This window comes from Plasmodium gonderi (assembly GCF_002157705.1).
Source record: "Plasmodium gonderi DNA, contig: Chr08, whole genome shotgun sequence".
NCBI lineage: Eukaryota > Apicomplexa > Aconoidasida > Haemosporida > Plasmodiidae > Plasmodium > Plasmodium gonderi.
Genome location: NW_021628933.1, coordinates 370039 through 388496, shown reverse-complemented (window position 1 = coordinate 388496; position 18458 = coordinate 370039). Strand labels below are relative to the sequence as shown.

Genomic DNA, 18458 nt, shown 5'->3' with positions numbered 1-18458 from the left:
GAGTGCTTAACATCTCACAAGCACACTTACTAGCGTATTAATCAAACCTTATTGGTCGGTCAAATTTTTAAAAAGTCGTTTACCCCCCATTTAACTAATCCATGAAAAGTTTTTTTGTGTCTCCACATTTAGACAAAATTATGTGGAAAAGAAAAATAAAAAAAAAATATTTTTTTTTAAGTTGCAAACATTATATACTTATGTTATTATCTTAATTTCTCTTAAAAATCGTACAATGATTTCCATTTTCCAACAAAAATATTCCCGCACATAATTCCACTTAAATCAACACTATAAAGGGGCACAAAAAAAAAAAAAAAAAAAAAAAAATAGTAATCCACAATATATTTTTACACAAGCTTTGATAAAAAAGCAGCAATAAGGCACACTTAATTCTACTTACACAATTCCTTTATGTACATAAAATGCACTTGCATAGAAATAGGAAAAACTGCATGGAAATGTAGAAATTTTGGTAGAAATAAAAAAAAATAAAAAAATACGTGATTATAACGTACCCTGTTCAGTACATACATATAATATTACGCACAAATATTTTTCTTCATGGTTAGTTAAGTGGAACTTGTCTATTTGTGTACACGATGGTAATAGTAAACCATATGGACGTAAAAGAAAAAGTAACACAATTGTGCATATGCTAAAATATATATATAAATGTGTGTAAATATATACATACATATATATAAATTAAATATTTACTTAAGCACGCCAACAGTGGATGTATGTAAAACCTTCAATGAACTAAACCTTGCGAATTTTTATCCAATTAAAGTAATGTAGAATAATAATAACCTATATACATATGTTTACATATTATATCGATGGAATTTTATAATTTTCACAATTGTATGAAATAAATTCCTATCAAAGTTAAAACATTGTCCACCCTTTTCTTTTTTTTTTTTTTCGGTCTTCAAGTGATAAAAATGGGATAATTGTGCATAACTAATACACACGCGAACGAGCTTAAAAAATGTATATAATGTATTTATATATTTAAATATATACATGTACACACACGCAAACATACATACACATGCTGTTTAAAAGAAATAAGTTATACATCAAGCGCTCTTTGCATTTGTAAAGATATTTTCCTTAGCTCTACCTATGGTTTATTTAAGCTAACGTTTTTCTGTCCCCAAATAACACAGCTTAAGAAATAAAAAAATATTCGCGTACATGTACGTGTGTTTATATATATTTATATATAAGTACGCAAGCATACATAAACATATATATAAAACTTTTTTTTTTTTTTTTTTTTTTTTGACAAATTGTTATTACTCCCTACTGCATAACCCGCGATTGCATTTCAAAGAAGCTTGCCTTTTATTTACTTTTTTTTTCATTTTATTTTTTTACACACTTAAAAAAAAAAAAAAAAAACAAAAGGAAAGAAATATATTAAGGATTTAATCCCAGGTTCTTTTAGTTTTTATTTTTTTCCATTTTTTCTTCATATTTATTTTACTAGGATTTTATTCATTCACATATATATTTATCTCATTTATTTTTATCATCTTATTTCTAATGAATTCATTTTTTCTCCCCTCCACCTTTTTTTTTTTTTTAAAGTGTTATAAATGACACAATTTCATGTAATATTTTATATTCATAGTGTTAGTTTTATATTCACCAAGCATATGTATGTATATATATATATATATACATAACACATTATATAATACGTATATAAGCACGCTTACACAAAGGTGTATACATACGTACATACATTTACATAGCCATAGTATTACACCCCTTTAAATTAACTTAACAAATAAAAATGAGAGAAATAGTTCACATCCAAGCCGGTCAGTGTGGTAATCAGATAGGTGCTAAGTTTTGGGAAGTCATATCCGATGAACATGGGATAGATCCAGTAAATAAATAGCTGCTTTCATAAACACACCCCTGTGTGTGCCTGTTCATGTGCTTAAATGTATTCATATATATATTTATACTGATGTGTATACGCACTTATATGTATATATATACACATATCTATTTTTCCATCTCCCAGGGAAGTGTACATATATAGATGTACACCTACATGGGAATGTAAAAACATCAAAAAGTTACACCATTACACATCCTATGAATGATTCGATTCTTGCGTTTACTCCTATATATGCATATTTGTTATACGTTAATTATCATTTTAAATTAAGAGAAATTAAAAATGGAAAAATATGTCCATGTGTATAGTGGCATTTTCCATAGATCCATATATCCTTTTCATCTTAAACGTAAAACGTGTAGTGTTTATCTTTTTGAACTGCATCAATATGTGCTACACTTTAAGTGTATGAATCTTTGCACGTTTCGAAATTATTCCGACACGTTACATTTTAAACACTTAAATACGCAAAAAAAAAAAAAAAAAAAAAAAAAAAAAATTAATATAAAACTTGTTTATTTTGTTTCTATACAACCCAATGGAACTAATTCGAAACGCATGCACTTTGAACATTCATACTATTGCACCTATGAACATAATATAAATTGTGTATGCGAATCCAACTAGAGATATTATATACATGTGTGTGTTCCGTTAAAATGCTTTTTCTTTTTAAGACATTCAAATATTTCATAAATTCACGTACACCTTTTTATGTTTACCCCTTTAGAGTGGTACCTACAGAGGAGACAGTGACTTGCAATTAGAAAGAGTTGATGTATTTTACAATGAAGCAACTGGTGGTAGGTATGTACCAAGAGCCATTTTAATGGATTTAGAACCCGGTACTATGGATAGTGTTCGTGCAGGACCATTTGGTCAATTATTTAGACCTGATAACTTTGTATTTGGTCAAACAGGAGCTGGGAACAATTGGGCTAAGGGACATTACACCGAAGGTGCAGAATTAATAGATGCCGTTTTAGATGTAGTTCGAAAAGAAGCAGAAGGTTGTGATTGCTTACAAGGATTTCAAATTACACATTCGTTAGGAGGTGGTACAGGTAGTGGTATGGGTACCTTGTTGATCAGTAAAATTCGAGAAGAATATCCTGATCGTATTATGGAAACCTTTTCTGTATTCCCATCACCAAAAGTATCAGATACAGTTGTTGAACCATACAATGCAACCTTATCTGTTCATCAATTAGTAGAAAATGCTGATGAAGTTCAAGTTATAGATAATGAAGCCTTGTACGATATTTGTTTTAGAACATTAAAACTAACAACTCCAACATATGGTGACTTAAATCATTTAGTTTCAGCGGCTATGTCAGGTGTTACATGTTCATTAAGATTCCCAGGTCAATTAAATTCGGATTTAAGAAAATTAGCTGTTAATTTGATTCCATTCCCACGTCTTCATTTTTTTATGATTGGATTTGCACCCCTAACGAGTAGAGGTAGTCAACAATACAGAGCCTTAACCGTACCGGAGTTAACTCAACAAATGTTTGACGCAAAAAATATGATGTGTGCAAGTGACCCAAGACATGGAAGATATTTGACTGCTTGTGCCATGTTCAGAGGAAGAATGTCAACTAAGGAGGTAGATGAACAAATGTTAAATGTGCAAAATAAGAACTCTTCTTACTTCGTTGAATGGATTCCACACAACACAAAGTAAGGCCTCTCCATATTCTTCAAATCTTGCGTAGGAATGTGCTCCGAAACGCTCTAAGAAAAATGTTCCAATTTTATATATCTTCCTGTATATATATATACACGTGTGTATTTTTTTGTATATGTATAGCTGTATTTTTCACATTTATGCCTGATATAGACATTTGCACAAGAGCAGTGCCCCAATTAAACTCCATACAAGTGCTACTCACAAAAACGCACCTTCATTTTTATTTCTACAGATCTAGCGTTTGTGATATTCCACCAAAGGGATTGAAGATGGCAGTCACATTCGTAGGAAATTCTACAGCTATTCAGGAAATGTTCAAGAGGGTGTCAGATCAATTTACAGCTATGTTTAGAAGAAAGGCATTTTTGCATTGGTATACTGGAGAAGGTATGGACGAAATGGAATTCACAGAAGCAGAATCAAACATGAACGACCTTGTTTCAGAATATCAACAATACCAAGACGCAACAGCTGAAGAAGAAGGAGAATTTGAAGAAGAGGAAGGAGACGTCGAAGCTTAAATAAATGTATCCATACATATAACATACTTGGTTAAGCTAATTTTAAAAAGGCATATAATAACGAAATATATAACGTTATTCCCTTTCGTCGCCTTTTTTTTTTTTTTTTTTTTTTTTTTTTTTTAAGGAATTTATGTCAGGATTTTTATAATTTGAATTAATATTTTTTATATTTATATTGGTTATTTAGAGTTCTATCATACGTGCGAAATTGGATAACTAGAATTTATTACATTCTTTTGGACTTTTTCTTTTTTTCTTCGACACTCGAAAAGTTTATAATATATATATGCACCTTAAAAAAAAAAAAAAAAAAAAAAAAAAAAAGACAAAAACTGAAAAAAATTAAAAAAATTAAAAAAAATTAAAATTAAAACAGTCATATAGTAATTTTCCATCTTTTCTTAAATATTCAACATTTCCACTGGCAGTTAATATGATTTCGATATTGTGTCATTAGGTAAGAAACTATTGGTGTCAACCATAATTCATTGAAGCCCCCTTAAAAAAAAGTCTAACGGAGTATCATATACACGTTCATATATATGTATATATATACCTGAAATACTAAAATTGAACGTACTTACAAATTTCACCCAGAATGTTTCCTTTTTTGTATTTTTATGAGTGATGTCTCTTTCGCCCAGCAGATTCATTTCTAGCATGAATCCGATTAATGTTTGTAAAAAAAAAAAAAAAAAAAAAAAAAAAGGAATAGAACGATTTAAAAATACCTGTGACTGAAAGAGAAACATCAAATATAGAACTTCTTTGAATTACGAAAAGTGGGAATGTGAAATTGGCGCAAAAGCAGAGTAATTAAACAGTATTTCCTATGAAAAAATAAAACGAATTGCTATTGATCTAATGTTTCCATTCAATCATACCATTAGTTACATTAAACGTAACATACCTCATTTACCTATACTTACGCAAGATATATGTGTAACCACTATTTAGGCCTCATTTTTAGTAGTGATCCATATTTTTACATAGAAAAGACAATACTTAACAACTACCTAACATATGGTAGTATCGATGACAGTAACAATACAAAAAAGATAAGCCGAAAAAATGAAAAAATAAAATAGCCATTAATCCAATTTTTATGATGATGCACTTTTAAAATAATCTTAAAGAATATATATATTCGCTGCTTCGTGTGGTTTACGTTAAATTACAGAAGAGAAAAAAAAAAAAAAAAATTGAAAACGCTCTGAAGAATTTATAAATACACTAAATAGAACGACAGAGAAGCAAAAATAATTCAGAATACTGAAAAAAAAATTTGTAAACAGAATAAGGACAAAAAAAAAAAAAAAAGAATTAAAAAGGTCACACATAAACAATTTTTGTACATCAAAATAATGGCTAATAAGACGAAAAGGACATAACAAAAAATAAAATTAAATTAAAAATAGAATAGTGCACCAACAAAAGCTGTTTAGTTTAAAATAATTTTAAACCTTTATACGTAACTATAATTTTAACATGTGATGAATTATGTGTAAATGAAATCAATAAAATATTTCAATTATAATAATTTACAATTTTGTGATCATTTGAAGAGTATATGTATTCATAGATATATACACGTATCATATTCTAAGAGTCATCAGATGAAAAAACTTTTAGAATATTCTCAAACGAATAAAAATCTATACTATTGAATTTATCTTTTATAACCACTTTATAAGAAAAAATATACGAAAGTGTGCATATAATAACGCTTAATGATAATTTAAAACTTTTAGGGAATTCTCATTATGTGTATATGTCCTACATGATTAAAATGTTCGGAAATATCTTATACCATATGTCAAACTTAATATTTCTTTTTTTTTTTTCATATTATACAACAAATGGCATTATGAGATATAGATATGAAATCAGATATTCGGAAAATACTTAGTAAGTACATATATTTTCAAAATTTTTTGAAGCTCCTTTTATGCTTTTACACAATTTAGTAAAAAGTTCAGAGTCGTTTATCACCTCCTCGGGAGAAATATCATTGAGTGAAAAAAAAAATTCATTTGACTCTGTATTTTCACTGTTGCATTGGTCATTACATATTCCTATACTTTTCCCCATAGTTGGGCTGTTACACCTATGCAAGATCCTGTCGTGATGTTTACTAACACCATGATTGGTATTTATAATTTTGCCTATATTCTGATGTCTTTCCAAAAATATATCAAGACTATTACTCTCGCTTACTTGGGTACTCCAATCCAGAATTATATCTTGACTTCTACTCATACTGATGCATTTCCCCTTATTCATATATGCACCTTGGGACATACCCATGTCCATGTTTTGGCTTCGATCCACGTCTTCGACATTACTCCTACTCATGCTAACGCTTTGACGTCTACCAAAATTTCTGTTCCGGAGGTTCTCCAGATTTATGTCGAGACTGTTATCCCCAAATAAATCGTAATTTGAAACTTCTGTATCATCCATAAGGTAATCGAAATTCATAAAACCCATATCTAAAATAAAATTTTCCATGCTTTCTTTCTTGACATTTGTTTCATTTTGTTCGTGTGCATCAGAATACGTCTTTTTCTGTGAAGTGGGCCAAGCATTAACTTTGGAAGTTGCTCTGTTATAAATATTTAAAAAATTTTCATTCAACTGGAATAAACCATTTTCTAAGGTAGGAGTGTTATCAAATAAGCTCAAGTTTGTCGTCACATTTTGTGGGGTTTCTTCTTCAAGTAGTAGGTTAAAATTTTTTTCTGTCGTATGATCAGTTCGTGCGATATGTTTTTCACTGTTCCAATATTTTCTTCCATTCTCTTCCCATATATTTCCTTCGTATTTACCTTTACTTTTGCCTTCATTGGGACCCCACTTTTTTCCCCATTTTTTCCCATACACTGTGCACAATTCTTTTTTTTGTTGTCCTTTTTGCTTCATTTTCTGTTGATGTTTTTCTACACATGAATTGTCATTTCTATCTGTAAGCGGCAATTGTGTCTCTACATTTTTCATTTCGTTTGGTACTCTTAGAGGTCTAATTTCTTCAATACCATGAGCAAATCTACATTTATCTTGATTCATACATTTTTTCTTTTTCCAGAAATAGCATAGAGTGGTTTTATAAGTAGCCAGATTGGTACTTGGTTGCAACGTTTCAATTCTATGGGCATATTTACAATTAGGGTTAAGACAGGGGACTTTTTTTTTTATACTTTTGCATAATTTAGTATTTTCTAAATTTGGTAGAGGTCTTAATTCCTCCAGTACATGAGCATAGTTGCAGTTACCTTTATTCGTACATCTATTTTCTAAAAAGTGTCTACAAATTTTTGTTTTTGAGAATTGATGTTTTATTTCTGCCGATTGATTCATCTTGCAGCTCTTAATATGGATATATGAATGCATACAAGTGCACAGTGCGATATGTGAATATATATATATGTATATATTTGTGCGTGATGTGTAGAGTCGAGGTATGGGAAAGCCTTCAAATGTGTGCACGTATTCAGAATGAGAAATTAAATAAAATGTAAACGACGATAATTTATGGAAACCAAGTATGAACTGTGTACTGAATTAGTACATGCACTAAGTATAGTCGTAAAAAAAACTCACAAATGTATAAATGAAATGAGATAAAAAATATATAAAAATCATAATCAGTACTGAAGCATAAGAAGCAAAACTCTGTACATGTTAAGTAATGTCTTAATATGAAAAAAGTAATCCTTTGAAATATGAGTTTTAAAAATGATTCGATATACACTATTAATCGATTCTACTAAAAAGTGAAGACAAGTAAATTTTCATAGGAAAAGTAAACAAACGCTTCTTATAAAAATGTATAAAATTATGACATGCCTATTAAAAATTGTTTTTTTAAGTTTTACAAAAAAATGAAGTTTAACAAAAACGCTACAAAAAAATGCCTATAATGTGAAAAGAAATCATTTGTGTTTTGATTAAATCGTTATTTATAAAAACCAAAAGAAGAAAAGAAAAAAAATAAAAATAAATAAATAAAATAAAAAAAAAATATATATATTGTTGCACATAAATGTGTGTAACAATTACAAACGTTTTTATGAATTAAAAAAGCCAAACTTAAAAAAGAGCGCACAAATTAAGATCAAGTCTTAAAGAAAAAGGCTCTTTTTCTTGATCACTATTCATTCGGTTTTATACACATCTCTGATCCAAAATGATCAAAAGGTCTATAAAAGTCCGTTCTGCAAAGAACAGAACAAAATTTTATTTTTTTACAACTCCTATATAAATTGGGACAAAAAAGAAGGAAAGGAAATGAAATACAACACTTTTTTTTTGTAACATATGGATAAGACATTTTATGCCGTAATTTTTTTTTTAAATTATCATATTTTTAAATTTTTTTAAACCGTAACGAGGTGCATGTCAACATGAATATTGCTCCATTTTGGTGCAAAAATGTTCCGCATGATGGCAAAAATAATTTCGAGCCAAAAAATAAAAAAAATAAAAGTGTCTAAATATATACACTTGCGAACATGAATTACACACACAACTCAACATTTTAACAATAGCAAAATGAGACAAATTTCTTTTTGAAAGAACCCTATTCATAAGAAAAATACGCATTTTTCGTAAAGACATGTTTTTCACATGACCCTTTAGCCCTAATACCCAAACGTGCTCAAGCAAGACTCAAAAGTAAATTATAATTTTCAACACCTGGTTGTAAAAAATGTAATTGTGAAAATTATGCATTCATTTTTCATATTCAAATTACATCCTTTTCCTCTTAAAAATTATTTGCAATAAGGGCACACATAAAATTTTGTTCACAAAAAAAAATTGCTTTCATGTTGTGAGTATATAGACATATTTTTTCACGCCACTAAAGTGGTTTCACCAAGCAAAGGGTTTGCGTTGCAGGTAAAAATTGTTGCATGTGCAATTGTTTCTTCTTTCTGTGGATAGTCTTTACATATATGCAAATATACGTGTGTTATATATACATGCCTATATAAGCACAATGACATATATATTCGTGTTGTAAATGTTCATGGAAACACATAAATGATAATGAATTTAATATGGGTCGAAATTTATGTCTATTAATGTTGCAACACATTTTTTGATATGAAAAAAAAAAAAAAGACACTTATATTAAAAGGTCTAACAGCAAGACTATTGTTACATGGGAAAATTTTCTGTAATTCCCCAAATTTTCTCCCTCATTGTGTTAAAAATTAAAAAAAATAAAATAAATGTATAATTAACCTTTTATTAAACAATAAATAAAAATCCACAATGATACTTAAATTAAACAACAGAAAGGGATTAACAAAGGAATGGTGTTAAACCTTACAATCGCATGGAGTTCGTGACAAAACGATAAAAAAAAAAGGTGACCTCCTCTTATTCATCCATACGACAAATAAATACACCTTCGTCACTGTTATTTCAATTTACATATATTTTTTTATCCTTATTTTGTTGTAATTATAAAATTTCAAGATTTAGCCATAAGTTTGCAAACATATACTTGCGCGCAAGTTGACATATGCATACAACCACTACACTAAGTTTAATTAAAAAAAAAAAAATATGTCAAGAGACTTTATGATGTCAGCTATGCATTAAAATTAACAAAAAAAAAAAAAAAAAATGACATGGCTGTAAAGCACTTTAAAGATGGGATGGCAAAGTGTTATAGAGATTAAAAGATAAAACTTTTAAATTATAGAATTATAAAACGATAAAACGTTAAAATTATAGAACTATAAAGCAATGAAACGTAAAAACCATAGAACTGTAAAAAGATAAAACATTAAAACCTTAGAGCTCTAAAAAGGTAGAATGTTAAAATTACAGAACTTTAAAACGATAAGCGACTAAAATGATAATACGAAAAAGGGAGGGAGAGATTAAATGCAAAATAAAATGAATGTAATAAACGAACGAATTAAATTTAATGAATTAAAAAGTAAAAATGTAATGATATGCTCATGTATGAGTAAGCATTTTTATACATGCTTCCTCTTTACACATGCGTGCTTAACACATATGTTCGTGTAAAACATTCATAGGGGCTTGTGACAAAAAAAAACGCCTAATTTCCATGCGTGCATAATAAAAGAAATTATAATATGCGAAACATGAAGAGGATGTACACTAGTTCTCAATGTAATATAAATTCAAACATATGTGATAAATAAATGTTACTAAAGCAAAAGACACTTAAAAAAAATAAAAATAAAACATGTATAAGACACAAAAAATTAAAGTAGAAGTAAAGGAAGTAATAAAAACATAATCTGAGTGCAAATGAAATATGTTATAATCATAATTATTTCCAATAACAAAATTCATAATATGATTGTAATTTACTGGTATGTAGGAAGTTAAAAGTAAAGAATTAGTGACAAAATATAGTCCCATTAGTTCTGATATTAAGAGAATCCACATATTTGAAAAGAGTTTAAAATAAAACGAAAAGTAAGTAGATATTTGAATAACTTGTTGTAAAAACTTCTTCATATTAATTGCTACTATATACGAAATGTATGCTAATGATATATAGGGTCCATAAATTATTGGGATATTATATTTTATATTGAAAAATAAACAAATTTTTTCAATAATTTTGGAAAAGGGATCTCTTATATATATTCTTATAAATATAATATTTAAAATAGACATAATAATTTTATAAATAACTGTTAAAAACATAACTGAATTTAAAAATACGTTAATCTTTCCCAGTAGGCAATTTTTATTTTTTTGAATTTCAAATTTTCTACTTAATATTGCATTTAAGGAATAATACATACTTGTGTTTGTATATACAATATTTTCAATTTCTTTTTTCAATTTATTATAATTTTCCAAATCTTGAATTTTGCGCATATCTTCATTGCATGAATCATACATGTTATCATCCTCATTTGTCTGACAATCGTTCAGTTCAATGGACTCATTTTTAAGTTTACTGTTATCCATATTGTTTTTATTTTTTAAATGAAAATTCTTTTCCATTTCATATAAAAACTGAATACGTTCCATTTTTTTCTTTTTCTCATTGTATTTTGTTTTTTCGAATTTGTTCACTGGGAAGCTTATACTTTTGAAAAAAAAATTCTCAATCATGTTGTCTTCGATGATCACGTTTCCTTCTTTTTCTTCTCCTCTTCCACCTATGCTCATTCTGCTCTTGCCACTTATTCCATTTTGGATATCATTATCATTTCCTTTATCACTTTGCTTGAAGAGGTTTTTCTCTGTGCTGTTGCAGTTATATCCTCTGCTATTACTATTGTTATCGCTATTCCTATTACGAATTATGCATTCGCTTTTCAGTGGGAGAGATGATTCACTGCCGAGTAAAACATTAAGGGAGCGACATTTCCTCAGGTGTTCCTCTTCGTTGAAATGGGACCCAGGTTCACCATCAAATTTGACGTCTTGCTTTTCGTCAAAGGGAATAGGACAACTATTCGACCTTTTCAAAGGGTGCACGTTATTTTTATTTATATTTTTATAAAAATAATTAATTGTAGTTGATTCGTGATCGCTGAAATTTCCACTTTTCTTCTTATTTCTGGATTGTTCAAAATGATGAGTATTAAAAGTGCTGTATTTCTTTTTAATCGTGTTAGAACACCTCTGTTTATTATCCAAATGATCAGAATCAGTGAATTTCAGATGAGCGCTGTTGTCTGGATAGTTTAATAAATTGGTATTTTTAAAGTTACACAGATTTCTTAACCTATTAGTAAAACTTACAAGAAGAGACGCTTTTTTCAGTGAATTTTTTTTCTTCCTCATATTGGTTGATCTATTTGTTCTGCTACTACGTTGTTCATAATTGTGTTCACATTCCCTTTTTGATAATAACAGTCTTTCTTTTTGCCACTCTACATTTGTTTTTTCTGTTATCCCCTGAGGGGAAATATTCCTATTAGAGCCTACAGCACCTCTATGAATTGATGCCTTTTTCGCATCGTAAATAAATCTTTTGGAATGAATATCAAAATTACTTTGTAATTTTTGAAGTTCCTTCTTTTTAAACATGTAATTCGTAAAATTAATTAAAATACTTTCTTCTATGTTATATATCTGTATTTGTATTTTAGGAATTTGTAAATAATATATAAAGGTAATAACATAGTCATAAATAAAATACATGGATGAGATTCCTGCGACAATTGAATTTGTCGTTACACCTAATGCGCATATATTTATCAGCAATTCTCCAATTATAAACTTATATAATAGCATTAAATAGTGTAGAATCATGAAACACAATATGCTGACAATACTATAGAACCAGTTAACGCATTTTTTAAGTTTTGATTTTTTTTCATCCTTTGCTTCACTACGATCGTCCTGTTCTTTGTTATAACATTGATGAAGTTCTCTAAATTCGCAAGAATAGTAGTTAAAACATTTTTTCTTTTTTTCTAATAAATAAAAAATGGTCTTATTAAAAATTTTATTTTTATTTTTCTTCTCCATATATTGGTTATATAGTATATATTTCCTTATACTTAACGTATTATCATCTGCAATAACATAATTATAATTTTTTTTGTAAATCATATTTTTTAATTTTCCCAAACTTAACCAAAGAAAGGATAAAAATATTATACTTCGAATCAGAAAAAAATGCTTCTTTATTTTTTTGCTAATTCCATTTTTTTCTTTATATATGGTACTTATTTTTATATAATATTTTTTTATCAATTTAATATGCGAATGAGAATTAAATTCTGGGGAAAGTATTTCTTTATAATTTCTCGAATCAAATATTGTGTTGATAAATTCTACTGGTATAACTATATACAACAAGAATACTAGTATACATATATCAATGTGCCAAATGTAAGTAATTATAACATTTGACACTATGCTGGATAATTCGAATAAAAAAAGGGAAAATATGGACATACAAACTAAAAAAGTTATAAAAAAAATGTTTTTATTAAATTTATTCGAATGATTTAAAATGTCTAAATACCTCAGTAAATAATAAATGGACACCTTGTAAAATATTACATGTAGCAAAATCATGGCTATTATTTCACACACAAATCTTATATTCATTTTATTTTCGTTCAGAACAAGCACAAATGGTGGAAAAAAAGGAACAGAAACTCAAAATGCATCATACACGGCTCATTTATGTGTACAAGGATCAGGATGTATGAATAATCTCGTCATATACGTGCAAATTTGCTATATATATGTACATATGTGGGTATATGCATACGTACGCGCATACACCTGTTTACGTGTTAAGCACATCCATACTTATGATGATTATACAGTTTTCCAATTTTTACACAGCCAAAATTTCCTTTCCTCTTTTTTTTTTTTTTCCCCCTCCTTAGCTCTTTAAAAAGCTTTGCTTTGAGGGGGACATAAAAACAAGAGTTTTTAACTGTACACAAAGGTGTAAATACGCGCAGACGCAAAACCATGTGTGCGTAAATTCATCCGTGCGTGAATGCATGAATATATGCGCAAAAATGCTAAATATACAGTATAAAGAAATGGAAAAATTTAAATGCATTTAAAAAAAAAAAAAAAAAATGTATGAGCTGCATGTTTACACAATATAAGATGCGTTTTCATTTAATTCCACAAAGTGGACAATGGGGAAAAAAAAAAAAATAATAAATTTAAGCTCACAAAAAAGAAATAAAACTAATAAATTTTAAAAAGTGTGCTAAAAAGTTTGTTAAAAGGTGTGCTAAAAAGTGTGCTAAAAAGTGTGCTAAAAAGTGTGCTAAAAAGTGTGCTAAAAAGTGTGCTAAAAAGTGTGCTAAAAAATATGCTAAAAAATGTGCTAAAAAGTGTGCTAAAAAATGTACTTAAAATTTATAAAAAAAGGGTAATGCAAAAAAATATAATAAAAAACAGTGAGAGAAAAAAAAAATAAAATTGTGACAACCTACTTATGTTAAAAAGGAGAAGTTACACAACTACTTTAGCGTGTGTGTACTTGAACAAAAGTGCCATGTATGACTATGTACTATACATATCTTAGTCAACGCATAGGTTCACGTAAATTCTTCAGTATTTCTCAAATACATTATCTTAATTTGTATTTTTTTTTTTTTTTTTCGCTATATTTTATTCGTTGTTTAATTTCAATATACATCTTGCTGTATTGTTATTTTTAATGAAAAATTTCAAGTTGTTTTCATTTCTTTGTTCGTCGCTGAATTGTGCATAGTTATATTTAAAAGGTTATATTAAAAAGTTTAAAAAAATATATATATTAAATGCAATACAGATAATCAAAAAAAAAGAAAAAAAAAGAAAAAAAGCGCAAGGTATTTTAACATACTTTGCGTAACAAGCTGTGTTCAAAGTTTGCAAAATCGTCCAAATGGGACATATAATTCAGAGGCGCAATTTCACTTATTGTAAATAGATTAAATAGTCGAATAAGTTAATTTATTTAGGTATAGTTCTTATGCAAGGGTTACATAAAAAAAAGGAACGATTCTTCTGAGTAATGAAAAGTGTATACTATTTCATCCCGTGTGTAATATGTTGTAACAAATGTGGTTACTTATTTGTTTTGTGGCTTATGTGCGTTTTTCTCTACAGCACAGTGGAAAAAGTAATCTCTGTTGGTATTTTCCCCATGGAAGAAACTTATAATATGTTAAAGTAAAATAAAACAAAAAAGTTAAAAAAAAAAAAAAGCACGAAGTAGAAAGGAACATTTCTACTTTGGTGTTACACTGAGATTCCAAATGGTAAAATATGTAAATATAAAAAAAAAAAAATGCAGCTAAAAGTAGAGCTCATGAAAAAGTTGTTCTCAGAAATTGTTCTTCCAAAAATGCAAAGTTGTACTACATTTTTTTTTCTTCTTCCCTTGTTACAAACACTTTAATAATTTCTATAAAGAATTGATGAGTGAAGGTAACAGAATATTACGTGGGTACAGAAAATATCAAAATGTATGTTCAAGTGTACATTGAAATATGCGTACATACATATTTATGAAAGGCATGTATTTAAAAAGATTTAAAACTTAACATGCACAGGAAAGAACGATTGGGACAAAACAAGCAATTGCGCAATTATGTACATTATAGGGGGGAGACACACGTTCGCTATCAGAGAACCAAACGCATACATATTTATACATATATATATATGTATATATATAATATATATTGTGTGTATTTATTTGCAAACATGCCTATGCACCACTTACACATGTATCCTATGCAATGGAAAAAGGTTAATGCATAATCGACGTGATAATTTTCCCTTAAAATTGTAACACGTTAACAGCATGTAAGTGAACAGTTCTCTTAATACATCACTGTGTATTTTTATAGCACTGTTGAAAGCTAGGGAATGTGTTCATGTATAAATTATGTTTTATTTTTACGTAACTTATGTAATAATACCACATATATGTATTTTATACAGGGGCTTTTTTACAGTTCTCCTAAATTGCTTTTTTTTTTTTGTTTTTTACCGATAAGGGGGCTGAATTATCTTTAAACAAAAATGTTCGTCCTTTTGCCATTCTAAAATTTCCCCCACCCAGCCTTTGTCATAAAAAAAAAAAAAATTAAAATAAATCACCTTTTTTTAACCAATATAATAATATATATATATATTCACATGCACACGTACATTCATATGCATAATGGAAGCATAAACAAATGCACATAAATTTGAATACATCTTTGTGCGAAGGGATAACACTTGCATATGCATGTTTTACCTCCCGAATTCTACACGCTTATGAAGGAAAAAAATAACAAATGATATGTGATTGTTGAAACGGGGATTGTGGATAAACTGAAAGAGGAAGAAAATAATATTAAATAAAAAAAAAAAAAAAAAAGAAAAAGATAAAAATCGAAAGGTAAATGAAAAACGAAAAGAGAAAAAACGTAAGAGCAACAGTTTAAACGATCATCTCTGCAAACACGAATGAAAACTTTGCTTACTGAAAGAGAAACAGAAATCGACATGAATGATTTATGAAAGGAATATATACACCAAAAAGTACATTTTCCGAACATTCGCATGCATTTGCTACTTTGTGCGTATATATTTACTTATTTAGTACATACCTCTTTTTGCGTGTAAGCACATTGCAAAAAGTCACACATTATATATATATTAACGTAGGAGGAAAAAAAAGGGATAACTGAAGTTACAATACATACATAGTATACGTTTATAAACACATATTATATACAAGTTAATATATATTAATATTTTTACCCCTATCTGTAAGTGTATATACGTAACACCATAACCATGGGAAACGCACAAGGTGGAATGAACAACAACCCATACGGATTTTTAGGTAAAAGGAGACTTTTGATTTTTAAATTTGCTTAGGCTAAAAGATGAAATATCATATGGAGACTTGAATTTATTTTTTAACCACACCTTTAGAGAGCGTGTTAATACAAGTGCATGTATGGGTATATAAATAAGCTCATATACATGTAAACATATATATATATATATATATGTGTGTGCGTTAAAAGACGATTTAGGATGCTCGAAAGCTTGTGTAAGTCTTCAAAATTACATATACTCGAGGGTGAACACTTATATGCATTGAAATCACAATCACCAATTTCTTTCGTATTTTTTTGTAGGAAAAAAGGATGATAAAGATAAAGGAAAAGACAAAGATAAGAAAAAGTTAGAAAGTACACCCCCCTCGCATATAGGAAAAAGAAAGAAAAAAAAAAAAGGAGCTACTGGACATTCAAAATTACCTACTGTTACACCTAATACAAAATGTAGATTAAAACTTCTAAAGTTAGAAAGAATAAAAGATTACTTATTACTAGAAGAAGAATTTATTACAAATCAAGAACAAATAAAAACTACGGATGATAAGAATTATGTAAAATTAAAAATTGATGATTTAAGAGGTTCACCAATGAGTGTTGGTACGTTAGAAGAATTAATTGACGAGAATCATGGTATTATTGCCACTTCAGTAGGACCAGAATATTATGTAAATATATTATCATTTGTTGATAAAGATTTATTGGAACCTGGATGTTCTGTTTTATTAAATAATAAAACGAATAGTGTTGTTGGTATATTATTGGATGAAGTTGACCCATTAGTTTCAGTTATGAAAGTTGAAAAGGCTCCTTTAGAATCCTATGCCGATATTGGTGGCTTGGAATCGCAGATCCAAGAAATTAAAGAAGCTGTAGAATTACCTCTAACACATCCAGAATTATATGAAGATATTGGTATTAAACCACCTAAGGGAGTTATATTATACGGTCCACCAGGCACAGGAAAAACTCTTTTAGCAAAAGCTGTAGCAAATGAAACATCGGCTACTTTTTTAAGGGTAGTAGGATCAGAATTAATACAAAAATATTTAGGAGATGGACCTAAGCTTGTTAGAGAAATGTTTAAAGTTGCTGAAGATCATGCACCATCAATCGTTTTTATTGATGAAATAGATGCTGTTGGTACCAAAAGATATGAAGCAACTAGTGGAGGAGAAAGAGAAATCCAAAGAACTATGTTAGAACTATTAAACCAGTTAGATGGTTTTGATTCAAGAGGAGATGTTAAAGTTATTATGGCAACCAATAGAATTGATTCCTTGGATCCAGCTTTAATTAGACCAGGGAGAATAGACAGAAAAATACAATTACCAAATCCGGATACCAAGACAAAAAGAAGAATTTTTCAAATTCATACAAGCAAAATGACCATGTCACCAGATGTTGATTTAGAAGAATTTGTAATGTCAAAGGATGAGTTATCTGGTGCAGATATTAAGGCCATATGCACAGAGGCAGGTCTCTTAGCGCTTCGAGAAAGAAGAATGAAAATTACACAAGTCGACCTTCGCAAAGCAAGGGATAAAGCTCTATACCAGAAGAAGGGAAACATACCAGAGGGTTTGTACTTGTGAGTTTTGAGTGCATTGATGGACGTGAATCTTCTTATGTTGTATGTATTTATGATTCATGATTCATGCTCATTTGCGTGTGTAACTTTTGTGCTTCTATCTGTCCGCAGCATATAGCAGCACGAAACAAAGTGGAATATTTTTCTCACAAAAAGAAAAGCTAGATGCGAGTGGATTGGATCTCAAAAGTTCGCGACCTCCTGCAGCAGGAAGCGAATCAAATTGAATGGATCCCATTTATAAGTTCTGAATTTTTTTGTAATACGAATACTAAGCATGTGTGCATTTGCGTATATGCATTTATATTCATTACATGCATATGTACAGCGGTACGTATGTATATATATTTTTTTTTCATTAAAAAATACCACAAAGAACACTTTAACGAACAAATGAAAAACATTT

At 28.8% G+C, this 18458-nt stretch overlaps 4 protein-coding genes across 4 annotated transcripts; 2 read left to right on the top strand and 2 right to left on the bottom strand.

Annotated features, from left to right (window-relative positions):
* Positions 1-1807: 1807 nt before the first annotated feature.
* On the top strand, positions 1808-4135 carry PGO_080740 (tubulin beta chain; the record flags this gene model as incomplete). The annotated part of the gene is made up of 3 exons (XM_028687298.1): positions 1808-1903; positions 2652-3604; positions 3847-4135. The coding sequence occupies 3 exons, from the start codon at positions 1808-1810 to the stop codon at positions 4133-4135; spliced, it is 1338 nt and encodes a 445-aa protein (XP_028543099.1).
* Positions 4136-6043: 1908 nt separating this feature from the next.
* Positions 6044-7528, bottom strand: PGO_080730 (hypothetical protein, conserved; the record flags this gene model as incomplete). Its single annotated transcript, XM_028687297.1, has 1 exon — positions 6044-7528. One exon carries the CDS (start codon positions 7526-7528, stop codon positions 6044-6046), a length of 1485 nt encoding a protein of 494 aa, XP_028543098.1.
* Positions 7529-10345: 2817 nt separating this feature from the next.
* PGO_080720 (hypothetical protein, conserved) lies at positions 10346-13210 on the bottom strand (the record flags this gene model as incomplete). The annotated part of the gene is made up of 1 exon (XM_028687296.1): positions 10346-13210. One exon carries the CDS (start codon positions 13208-13210, stop codon positions 10346-10348), a length of 2865 nt encoding a protein of 954 aa, XP_028543097.1.
* Positions 13211-16411: 3201 nt separating this feature from the next.
* PGO_080710 (26S protease regulatory subunit 4) lies at positions 16412-18056 on the top strand (the record flags this gene model as incomplete). The annotated part of the gene is made up of 2 exons (XM_028687295.1): positions 16412-16460; positions 16762-18056. 2 exons carry the CDS (start codon positions 16412-16414, stop codon positions 18054-18056), a joined length of 1344 nt encoding a protein of 447 aa, XP_028543096.1.
* Positions 18057-18458: the final 402 nt, after the last annotated feature.